This window comes from Oryctolagus cuniculus, chromosome 14 (assembly GCF_964237555.1).
Source record: "Oryctolagus cuniculus chromosome 14, mOryCun1.1, whole genome shotgun sequence".
Classification (NCBI taxonomy): domain Eukaryota; kingdom Metazoa; phylum Chordata; class Mammalia; order Lagomorpha; family Leporidae; genus Oryctolagus; species Oryctolagus cuniculus.
In genome coordinates, this window is record NC_091445.1 from 38,679,243 (window position 1) to 38,691,633 (window position 12,391).

General features: G+C 45.1%; 1 protein-coding gene across 7 annotated transcripts in view; it reads left to right on the forward strand.

Moving 5' to 3' along the window:
* MRPS27 (mitochondrial ribosomal protein S27) overlaps positions 1 to 12,391 on the forward strand; it is a 100,707-nt gene that overhangs the window by 23,475 nt on the left and 64,841 nt on the right. For all 7 annotated transcript variants that reach the window (XM_051833255.2, XM_051833253.2, XM_002721108.5 and 4 more), the window contains 2 exons: positions 5,839 to 5,909; positions 8,370 to 8,428. In XM_051833255.2, coding sequence (XP_051689215.2) covers positions 5,856 to 5,909; positions 8,370 to 8,428 — 113 coding nt within the window. In that variant the 5' untranslated portion in view covers positions 5,839 to 5,855. The remainder of the gene's footprint in view (positions 1 to 5,838; positions 5,910 to 8,369; positions 8,429 to 12,391) is intronic.

Consider the following 12,391-nt stretch of genomic DNA (forward strand, 5'->3'; position numbering starts at 1 on the left):
TTGGGCCCCTGTACCCACGAGGGAGACCTGGAAGAAGCTCCTGGCTTCAAATTGACGCAGCTCCGGCCGTTGCAGCCATCTGGGGAGTGAACTAGCAGATGGAAGACGCTCGCTCGCTCGCTCTCTCCCTCTCTTTGTGTAATTCTGATTTTCAAATAAATCTTTTTTAAAAATTCCTTCTGTAAGTATTTGTTGCTAATAATTTTTGGTTTTTGTCCAAAACGTCTTTATTTTTCCCTTAAAGGGTAGTTTTGCCAGATGTAGGAGTCTATGTTGATATTTACTCCCACCATTTGAACGTTTCCATCTGTGTTCTGTCTTCATCATTCCAATTGGAGTACAGTTGCTTTTGCTTTATAAGTAATTTCTCTCTTCGTTTTGGTGGCTTTTAAGACTCTTGTTTTTGGTTTAACAATGTTGAACTATGGTGTGGATTTAATTTTACTTGAGATTTTATGTCTCTTAAATCTGAAAACTTAGATTTTTTTTAAAAAAAAAGTTTATTTATTTATTTGAAAGTTACACAGAGAGAGAAGGAGAGGCAGAGACAGGTCTTCCATCCTCTAGTTCATTCCCCAGTTAACCGCAGTTGGCCGAAGCTGAGCCAGTCCGAGGCCAGGAGCCAAGAGCTTCTCCCACATGGGTGCAGGGGCCCAAGGAGTTGGGCCATCTTCCACTGCTTTCCCAGACCACAGCAGAGAGCTGGATCGGAAGTGGAGCAGCCGGGACTCAAGCCAGCACTGCAGGCGGCAGCTTTACCCGCTCGCCACAGTGCCAGCCCCGAAAACTTAGATTTTTAAAAAAGATTTATTTATTTGAAAAACAGAATTATCAGAGGTTAAGGAGAGAGAGATCAAGATCCTCCATCTGCTGATTCACTTTCCAAATGGCCAGAACAGCTAGAGCTGGGCCAGGCTGAAGCCAGGAGCTGTGAGCTCCTTCCAGATTTCCCGTGTGGGTGGCAGGGACCCAAGCACCTGTACCATGTGCTGCTTCCCAGGTGCATTAGCGGGACGCTGGAACAGATGCAGAGCTCGTGCTTGACCCCAAACACTGATACAGGGTGTGGGTGTCCCACGTGCCAGCCTAACCCGCTGTGCTACAGTGCTCTCTCCTCCCTTTTATTGATTCTAACAAGTTCTCTGCCATTAGTTCATCATATATTGCCCCTCCTTCATCCCTCTCGTGTTTATTAGCTCCCTTGGAAATAAAGTAAATGTGGTTTAGACCTTTCCGTGCCTCTCGTACTTCTCATTATCTGGCTTCGTGCCGTGTAAGTTCTCTCAGGTCTGCCTCTCAGTTCATTAGCTTTCACCTCACCTGCATCTAACCTGCTCTTTAACGTTCATCAGTCTCTAACAGCTTTGATGCATACAGGGGTGTGTGTGTGTGTGTGTGTGTGTCAGTGACATCAATGCATATAGGTGTGTGTGTGTCAGTGACATCACAGTCAGAAGACAAGGGTATCTGTTACCTCCAAAGTTTTCTCCTGCACCTGTGTGATTCTCGCCTCCTTCCTGCACCTACCCCCAAACTCCAGTGTGCCTGTTTTAGAATTCTAGCTGTAAAAATTCTCAGCTTCCTGAGTTTCAGGTCACACAGGAAGCGTGAATTCTGTCCCCAAATGGGCTTGCAGGCTGACGTCGTAGATCTCAGGGCACGGAGTCCTTGCGGTTTACTTTGTGGAGTGCCTTCTCTTCTAGTTGACTCTCCACTACAGGTGTCGGCCTGGGCGGCCTGGCTTCACCTCGGGATCTGAGCCAGCTGCTCACCTTACCAAGTCCCGCACGACTCATTCACAACAGAGCTCTGTGTTGCTGGAGGTCCCTGGGGGCCCTGGGGCCCGCCACCCTAACGACTCTTTCAGGCACTCCAGGTCTGTGCTCCCATCTTGCCCTTGACCTCCAGCAGTTATGTCTGCCTTTGTGAAAGCTCGGTCACATATTTGGAAAACCAAAAAGTTTAAATCTTTGATGTGGGCGTTTTCTTTTTATAGTAGGAAGAGCTCTAAGGGATAGATAGCCCGTCTTTTGCAGAAGTAGAATTCCTGTTTAACATCTTTTCTGAGGTTAGCAGCAACATCCCCTACTGACTTTGCCCTCCCTCCTGCTCCTTCTCAAGCATGACTGACCAACATTTGGTTGACAGTGCCAGAATCCTGGGGTGATTGTTTAAAACTGCATACCCTTGACCGCAAACCTACAGAATTCGAATCTCCCTCTGGGGGTAAGGCCCGGGGGGGTTCACTTTGCATCAGCCCTGTCTGTGGGCCCTTACGCCCACTCCTGGCGTAGTGCAGGGTCCTCAGGGAACCCTTTATGTCCTGAGCTCGTCAGTGGTATTGTGGGTACCGGGCTGCTCTGCCTTTCCTCCTCTGCACAGACTTCCACGTTCTCTGTACAACTTTAACTTCTGTTCCATCCGAATGCCGGTTTCACAGCCGTTTGCCCAGGTGGTCTCTGCTGTCTGCAGCCATCAGGTGTTGTATGTTCCCAAGGAGCTGGGTGACATTTTCTGGGTCACGACGCTCTGTGGGCCACTCCCTGCAACACGAGGTGTGGCTGTGACTGTGAAAGCTCGGGTCCAGGAGCCTGTGGCACTGGTCCTGTGCAGGCCGCAGCTGGCCCAGCTTCCCCAGCTGGCCCGCCCTCCGCAGTTTTCTGCCTCATCCATCACACCGGTGCTGCGATGTCACGTAGAGTGTTTAGCGGCGGATCTTTCCCGCTCGCCGTCTGCGAATGTTCTTCATCAGATGCTGGCTTGGCAGCTGTTGCTTTATTGGAGGCCGCGGGCTGATTTCCCTTGACTGGAGACATCTTGGTGTGGAGTGCTCAGGGCGAATCACGAGTTAGCCCATTTACAGCAGTGATCAGTGAGGCCAGCTCAGTCCACCGTCTGCTAATGCATTGTCTGTGATTTGAAACCCACGAGGAAACTGGGTCTGGGGACTGTCTTCATGGACATGCCATGCTTCTTTGGGTTGAAGTACACATTTTGAGGAAATAGAGGCAATTCCTTATATTGCCTGGCATCTCGATACCAAGATTTGGTATCATGAGAGAACTGGTTAATATCCATTCTGTGGGCAAGCAGATTTAACTGTGAATCAGTGTGAAAGGGTTTTAAAAACATCTTGCTTGGTTGGTTTTTTAGCATCCTTCAGTCACTTGTTTGCAGTCCCATTCAGTCATAAGAAAAGCTCTTTGTTTATATATAGTATCAGGTTTTAGGGGTCCTGCAAAGTTGTTTTTCCCTCCCAGCTACTGAGTCATTGAGATCATCCTCCCCGGGGAAAGAAGAGGAAACAAAGGGTTAAATGCCCAGAGGAGGTCTTCAACAAGTGCTTGCTTATTGGTTATCTCAGTGTCTCCTTATAACTTGATACTGATTTCTTCCACCAGCGGCTTATGACAAAAAATCTTGTAAATCCAGTCACCCCTCCTTTCTTTCGATGGTTACCGAGTTTCCTTCTGGGAACTCTTCTAGGAACTGAGACTATATCCATGAATTCATTCCTTGCCTTCATGAATTTTATTTTTATAATCAAGAGAGAGAACAAACAAAACCTGAGACTAGATTATGTAGGCATGTGTAGACCCTACAAAATATACTTGGATTTCATTCTAAACAGGAAGCTGTTGGCTGGTTGAGAAAAGGGAGTGGCAGGACTTGATGTCTTTTAGAAGGTTCACTCTGGCAGGCATTTGGTGCTGCAGTTACGTCCCACAGCGGAGTGTCTGGTTCCAGTCCTGGCTCCTCCACTTCCATCCGGCTTCCTAGGAGGCAGCAGCGATAGCTCAAGTACTTGGATTGAGTTTTGGGGCTTTGGTGTGGCCTAGCTCCAGCTGTTGCAGGCATCTGGAGAGTGAACCAGTGGATGGGAGTTCTTTCACTGCCTTTCAAACGAAGTGCAAGTAAATTTTTTAAAATTTTAAATAAACATTAAAGATTCATTCAGACTTCTGAGTTAGAATTAGATTGTCCGAGGTGGAAGCAATAATTAAAGCAAGGTCGGAGGTGAGAAAGATTGGTGGCTTAGCAGTGGTGGTAATGAAAAAAGGATGTACTTACATTTCAAGACTGAAGCCTGTAGGAGTTGCTGACAAGTTGGTTATAGAGTGTGAAAAAGAACGGGGTCAAGGATGAAGGCAGCATTTTGTCCTGGATGTGCTGGCCATCGCATGGCCATTTGCTGAGATGGGCAGAGGCCCAGAGTGGAAGCTTGAGGACTGGATAATGTTAAGTCACCCGAATGGAGATGTGACCGGTGCTGTGGGAAACACAAGTCTGGAGTTCAAAGCTGAAGTCGGGGTGGCTGTGTACTCATAGGTGTGGAGCCAGCAATCTGTAGATGATGATGAAAGCTGTGGAAGAGAACAAAGTCACCCAGGGCCGGAGCGCAGAAGGCTCCCCTGTATTTAGGTGACTCTGAAGTCAGGAAGAGGGAGGTCAGCTGGTAAAGCTGCTGCCTGCGGTGCCGGATCCCATATGGGCACTGGTGCCGGTCCTGGCTGCTCTACTTCAATCCAGTTCCCTGCTAATGTGCTTGGGTAAACAGTTGGAAGGTGGCCCAAGTGCTTCACCCCCTCAACCATGTGGGAGACCCAGAAGAAGCTCCTGGCTTGAGCCTGGCCCAGCCCTGGCTGTTGTGGTCATTTGGGGAATGAACCAGAGGATGGAAGATCTCTCTCTCATATATATATGTGTGTGTGTGTGTGTGTGTGTGTGTGTGTGTGTTATCTTGAAAAGAGGGCGGGAAGAGGAGGGACCTAAGAAAGGGAGCTAGAAGACGGCATGAAGGACCGTGTGGTCAGTTACGTTAAGTGCAGTGAGAAGTAAGGTGAGCTGAAGAACCAACTACCAGATCTAATGGTGTGGCGGTGTCACTGGGGTCAGTACAGTGGTAAAAATGAAAATCTGTTGAGCCTGAGTTGCAGAGTGGGAGCTAAGGAAGTAGGAGCCCTTGAATCAGAGGCGATTCTTTGGAGGAGTCCTGTTGCTAAAGCCAGAGAGAAGAGAAGAAACAGCTGTAGGCGATATGAGACCAAGGGAGAGTTTCTGTGAGTTTAATGCCAGTGATCCTTTGTAAGTGAATTGAAGGCAGATGTGTGGGCACAAATGCTGGGGTTCAGCATACTTGGTGCTTGGAGGACGAACTTCTCTTCTGATTGTGAGGGTGTGAGTGAGGCGAGAAGGGGAAAGAGCAGATTGGAAATATGGGAAGCAATGCAAGATGTAAAGTAAACATTTTGGAGAACATGTTTGCCAAAGGTTTCAAATCTTTTTCTAGTCTAGATTGAAGTGTAACCTCAAAAATACCAAGTATTCCTGCGGCTATTCTGCTGAAAGTTATAGTTTATACCAAAAATCACTGAAAAAACGCCAGAGTGCTTCTCTGATTTGTTCAGGGAAATATAAAAGTTGCTGGATTTCAGTTTTTGCATAGCTAATTAATATATTTCAGATTGTATAGGGAATGATTGTGAAGCAATGTGGATCCACCTGCTGATTTCTTCTCCTGGAGTGTGTCAGAAATAACGCTTGCTTGTGTCTCCTTCTAGAGATATTTTATTGATCTGTTGTTTAAAAGCCAAATGTATACCATGACTTTTTCAAATAATCCTTACTCCTATTAAATAGTTTTAAGCTATTGCTATTACTATATTCCCTTATTCTCTGTAGTTTATATAAATACAATTTCTGAAAAAGAGCAGGAAAGAGCATCTGTGTTAATACTGACTTCATGATTTTGGCAGCCATCCTGCAGTTCTGCGTTTTAGGTTTTTCTGAGACTTGTGTTTATTTAACAAGGTTCTTTTTCCTTCTTTGTCTTCACAGCTGATCTTGCATCGTTGATGGATAACACATATGAGAGAAAGTTGCCTGTGAGTTCTTTAACAATATCACGGGTAAGTACATTTAAACATATGTATTTTCAAAGAAGAAGCAGGAAGAAAGCTCTTCCTATAGATGAGGCTGTGTAAATAAAGAATGTCCTTCGTAGGAAACATTTTTCTAGAGTATGGTATGTTTTTGTAGCTACTCCTCATAGATATTTTATGGTGTAGCAGCAGATTTCTTTGGCTGAAATAAGATGTAATGAGTTTGCCAGACTTCAGTGTGTTTATTATTGATCTTGTGGTAAGTACTGTCGTACAGCTGATTTGTTTCTCATTTTTCTAGGATATAATCTGCTGTATGATACCGTGATTTTTGTTAATAAAACTCTTCAAGGCAGTATTTACCTGGTAGTATTACTAGTGGTTTGGGTACTTGAGAAACGCTGTAGAAGAGTGGGTATTAATTTTAGACTGTAAAGCAGTGCAAGGAAGAGTAAAGTTGGTTTGACAGGAATGGTAATTGATAGTAACCGCTGTGGAGCACCTTCTGTGCCTCTTAGTTTATTTGAAAAGCAGAGAGAGAGAGAGAGTCTCCATCTGCTGGTTCACTCCCCAAATGTCTACAACAGCCAGGACTCGGCCAGGCCAAAGCCAGGAGCCTGGAACTAAATCCAAATCTCCCACATGGGTGGCAGGGACCCAAGTACTTGAGCCATCACCTGCGTTCCAGGGTGCCCATCAGCAGGAACTGAGCCCAGGCATTCTGACATGGGCTGCAGGCGTCCCAAATGGCCATCTCCACCGCTGTGCCAAACACCCACCCCGTATCGCCTTCCTTGCATACGGTATTTCAGTTCTCATCGCAGCCGTATGAGGTAAGCATTGTCTCCATTTTACATATGTGACAGAGAATGCTTTAATAGCCTTCCCAGGTTCCCACAGCTTATATGTAGAAAACTTGGGATTCAAACCCTGTTATCTGACCATCAAAGTTCTCTTCTGGGGGTGGGCGTTTGGAGCAGCAGTTAAGACACCACTTGGGATGCTCGCTTCTCGTATCAGAGTGCCTGGTTTCAAGTCCTGACTTCACTTCCAGTTCCAGCTTCCTGCCCAGCTCATTCTTGGAGGCAGTAGGTGGTGGTTCAAATACTTGGATCCCTGTTATCCATGTGAGAGACCCAGATTGAGTTCCTGGCTCCTGTCTTGAGCCTGGCCCAGCCCCAGCTGTTTTAGATATTTATGAGAGGGAACCAGTGGATGGGAGATTTCTCTGTGTCTCTGCCTTTCAATTACATAAAATTTAAAAATTAAAAACAAAAAATAATTCTCGTGCCGCTCTCAGATGTGTTGGGTCTTTATTGTGAAGTCTCAAGATTCTGGCACCAGGCCCTGTCTCCTCATTCCCATATGAGCACAGTGATATCTTCCTCTCGGGGCTAATGTGATGCTAAAGTGAGCTGCTCTGAGTTGTGAACGCTCTGTAGCAATGAATGACACGTGAATGAATATGCAGGGAGGACGGAAGAAGTTATCTTCCTTTTTAATCCTGGCCCTTCCTTTTTCAATAGGGAAACAATGTAACTTGGCTCTAACTTTATAGACTCAGAGTTGGGGTGTCAGAGGAGAACTGAAAGGCCACTGGCTCACCCCAGGTGTGCAGGATGGAAACTCCGTATGGCATAATAGGTGGCAGGTGTTTAAGTGGGCCCAGAGGTTTGAAGAGCTTCCTCCACATCCATTTTGTCATTGGAGCCTCAGACTCTTCGGGCAGAGGCCTTTTATCTTGTCGGTGCAGATGGAGCAGCTGAGTCCCAGAGGGGCTGTGCCATCTGTTTATGCCACACAGCAAGCCATCGAGAAAGCAGGGCCTCAGCCCAGCTCCTGGGCCTGAACCACATTGTACCTGCCCTGGACGGGATTTCTAGACCAAATCCACAACATCCTGGGCATTTTAGGAATAATCCTGTTTATTTGGATTGTAGCCGAGGAGTCTAGTCGGGGCTTTTGTGTTTTTAGTGGAGATTCTGTTGGTAGAGGAATCATAGATTGGGCCAAAACAAAGCTGAATCAGAGTAGGAGAAGGGGTCACAAGCTGAATTCTCTAAATGCAGGTTTTTATGTTCCAGGCGACACTGTTTTTTCAGCCATCAGCGTCTTCATCCTTTCTGCTGCGTGTCCCTGTGTATTGGGAGCTTAGGACGTAGGGATCATTGGGGTGCTGACTGATTCCAAGTGTGGAGAGCTCTCCTCCCTGTGAGCAAGGTGCCTGGTTAGACTTTGAAGGTGCTCTTCTGGTCAAGGTTATGCTGTGCGTGGAGAAAGAGAAGCCGTCGTGTATTCTGTGTTTGTCTCTGAGAGCATAAAGGGGTTTCAGGGATGGAGCCGTATCACGTGAGCATGGTTGCACTCAGCCTGACCATTTTTTTCAGTAAATTGGGTGTCCTGCCTTTATTAAGGTCAGTGTGAGGACGAGGCTCAATACATGGCACACTGTTTACTCACCCAAGGGTTTCTTTTCCTGTCTTGTAGTTTGTGGACAACATTTCGTCTCGAGAGGAAGTAGACCATGCAGAGTATTACCTTTACAAGTAAGTTTTCTATTGGGTTTGGCCGACTGCTGTGTGATTTCACACCCCCTTTTAACATGAAAAATGATACAATATGGGGTGATTGATGCCTTGCTTTTTTAAGTTCATACTGTAGAGATCTTTCCCTATCAGTAAGTAGAGCTCTTCCTCATTTTTATAACTGCACCATATTCATACTGTGAATATAGTATTTATCTAGTTCCCTATTGGAAGGGCCTTTAGGTTGTAATCTCCTTTTCTCTGTCTCATTATATACAATGCTATAATTAATAACCTTGTCTAATTCTGCCCATAATTCTCATGAGTGTTTATGTTTTTAATTTTTAAAATGTATCGACTTGAGAGGCAGAGATACACACTGAGAGACAAACGGAGCTCACATTTGCTGGTTCACTTCCCAGAGCAGAGGCCTACAACAACCAGGGCTGAGTTAGAAACTCCATCCAGGTCTCCCCACCTGTGTAGCAGAGACCCAAACACTTGAGCCGTTGTCTGCTGCCTCCCAGGGCACACATTAGCAAGAAGCTGGATTTGAGAGTGGAGCCAGGACTTGAACCCAGGCCCTCTGATATGAGATTCAGGCTTCTCACGTGGCAGCTTTAACACTAGATCAAATGCCTTCCCTATATACTTTTTTTTTTTAAGGTTTATTTATTTATTTGTTTGTTTGAAAGGCAGAGTTATCTACATAGAGAGAAAGACAGATCTTCTGTCTGCTGGTTCACTTCCCAAGTGTCCAGTTGCCTGGGCTGGGCCAGGCTGAAGTCAGGAGCCTAGAACTCCATCTGGGTCTCATGTGGGTGGCAGGGACCCAAGTACTTGGGCCATGGTCTGCTGCTTTCCCTGGCACATTAGCAGAGAGCTAAAGTGGAAGTGGAACAGCCAGGACTGGAACTGGCACTCCTGTGGGCTACTAGCATTGCAGGTGGGGCTTAATCCACTGTGCCACAGTGCTGCCCCTGTCCTCTTCCCACTTCCCCCCATATACTCTTAATTTTGATAGCTGTAGCCAAATTGCTTTCCGCTGATACAGCAATGTATCAGAGAGGCCTGTTCTTACAGCTTGGCCAGTAAAAGAGTATTTTGGTTGTTTTGTTTTGTTTTGTTTTGTTTGCTGATCAGGTGAAACATTTCCTTTATATACACAGGTTAAATATCCGTGGTCTGAAATGGCTGAGACCAGGAGTGTCTTGGATTTTTTGAGTTTTGGGATTTGGGAATTTTGCATAGACTTTACAGGTTGAACATCCTTAATCTGAAGATTTGAAGTGAGAAATGCTCCAAAATCTGAAACCCTTTGAGCCTGACATTGGTGCTCAGAGAATTTAAGGTGCAGGACATGGAGAAGTTGGGGTTTTGGATTAAGGATGTTCAACCTGTATATGTCTTTCTCTCTCATACAGATGGAAATATGCTCTGTACAAACTGCTTGGCATCTATTTCCAATTAACACTATATTTTAAAATATTTTCTGCATTACTGCTTTTGGCACTTCATTCTTTCTCATAGTTGTGAGGAATTCCATTTTGAGCTACAGATACAGTCACCCTAGGTAGAAAGAAATGTGTTCAGTACAGCGTTCTCACTAGTAGCACAAACCCGCAATGACCTAATGCTCGTTAAATCAAGGGCTCGTTTTTCAGTTCAGAATGAGATCGTACAACTAGCTTTTTATTATGATTCCTGTTTTAAAAATCTGACTTATGATTTGTTCCAATTATTAGACTCCAAAAATAGACTCAGATTGAAATGTAAAATGTTTCTAGTAAGCATTGTATCTGAATTCTTATTTGATTTTGCTTCGATTTGATTGAGAACTCTTGGATATTTAGCAGGTACATTGTAAAAACCTTACTCTATTTTAGTGCAAATTCGTTCAGTTACATTTTATTTTACTGCTAAAAAGTAATGAAGCTTCTATTTTGTATTTCTGATTTGGGTCAGTTCTACTAGCATTTTTTTGTTTTCTGCTTAAATATAAACCTCAAGTAGGCTAGATTCCATCCTTAAATCTAAAGTTGTCTTGAACAGTGTCCTAAGTTTAAGTTCCAGGTTCTGAAGTCGTAATGGCAAGCGTCCTCTTACCCTTCCCTAAGGTAGTATAAATGGACCCCTTGGTGAGGGGGAGCCCTGCCACCCTTCAGTGACTCTGTAGGACTCCGCCATTGCTTGGTAGTTACTTTGTCCATGGTCAAGCATTTGAGTTGGCACCTGGACAGTTCTCATTTTTGCTTTGTCCATGGACAAATGCAGAAAATGGTTTGATTTTGAAATTGAAACTATTTCCTAGAATTTCAACCTATAAAGCACAGTGGCATTGCCTTGGAGGAGATTCGTCACAAGTTCACAAGTACTTCTGTAACAGCTGGTTGGTTTCAGCAGTTCGGCATTCAGCAAGCATGTGCTGAGGGTCTGTTAAGTGCCTAGACCCTGTCCGAGGTTCTGGACACCCAGTGATGGGTTAGGTTAGACACTGCCCCTGTGACTGAGAAGTTTAAGTCCTACCTTCAAGACCTTCAAAGATTGCATCTTCAAATCATGTCCACTTTTGTGTGGCCTGGAGTCTTACTGAAAGATTTGTAAAATGGCTGCTTCAGTTTCCACATGGATCATGTAGAACACTCTTGATCTGAGCCAGTGTTGGGTTTCAGATTCCGTTCTTTGCTTTAATTAGAGCTAATGTTCCAGCTAAGACTTACCATCTTTTTAGTTTTGTTCTTTTTTTCCCCTTCCATTTCTGAGAAAATTACCTTTGTTTTTCTCAGCTTACTTTTTTCTTTTAAAGAAAGAAATGTTTTTGTGACTTGACAAGATCCCAATTGTGAGTGTATGAGACTAAGTACAAATGTACAAAGCTGCATCTAGAAGTCGCTTCTGAATCCCAGACTTCTCGCAGCTTCTCACTGGCCCTGCTTAGTTCCTCATTCCCGAGGCAGCGCTGGGTTGTAGAGCAAGATGAACAGTAGGACATTTGCAGTGGCTCCTCCTTGGCCCTCCCACAGCCTGTGGATGCGGGCTCTTAGCTAGCAGACTGTAGCTGCCACATCTCAGGATCAAATCTGCCCAACCATTCTGTGAAGACAGCTGGAGCCAAAGACGCTTGGAAACTTGGACGATGGAGAGCTGATTGAGCATCTGCCATGGTATCGGGTGCACCAGTAAACAGTGCCAAGTTCCAGCAGTTGAGGGTACTGCTGGCGCTTGCCAGCTTGCTACCAGCAGAGAACTGGAGCCTTTGAATCTCTTGAAGTACACGGTTAAGTGTTCAGGGGCATCGGCCATAAAAGAGTACTGGGGTCTTTTAAGGAGGGATAGAAAGGCTGCTGTTGAGGCAGCACGAGGGAGAGCAAACATGGGAACACTCTTACTTGGCTGTGGGGACCAGCAGCCCTGTGATCCACGTCTACCCTGCTGTTTCTAAATAAAATGGAAACACCAAGGGAAGGGAAAGGATGCTGTGAATCAAAGAATAATGTGAGCTAATGATGATGGAAGCGGTTACCATTGGAAACTGAGTTGATCCAAAAACAAAAAACTCATGGCTTTCTATACATGTAAAGGGAACAATTAACCAAGGCTAAAGGGGATTAAACCAGAGAGAATGTTAAAATGGAGTAAAATAAAGTATGAAAGCTAAGAATAAGAACTGTTGGGCTATAATAAAGAAAGAAAACTTAGCTAAAATAATGAAGACTTATACAGTTTAGGCTAGGGGGTTGGAAAAGTAGATATGGGTGGGCTCTTGTACAGGTCCCCTTAGCTCGCTAAGTAACAGACCTCTTTATGAGTTGTCTGCAGGCTGCCTTCGGAGAAGGGCAGAGAGGCCAGCCTGGCTGTCATAGGACCTTTGCTTCACTTGGCCAGAGAAGCTGTGCCTCCATTGCTTTATATCTCAGGCTCTGCAGAGAAAATTTACAGCAGTCTACAAACTTGGATAAGAATAAATCCCTTATATTTCTTGTT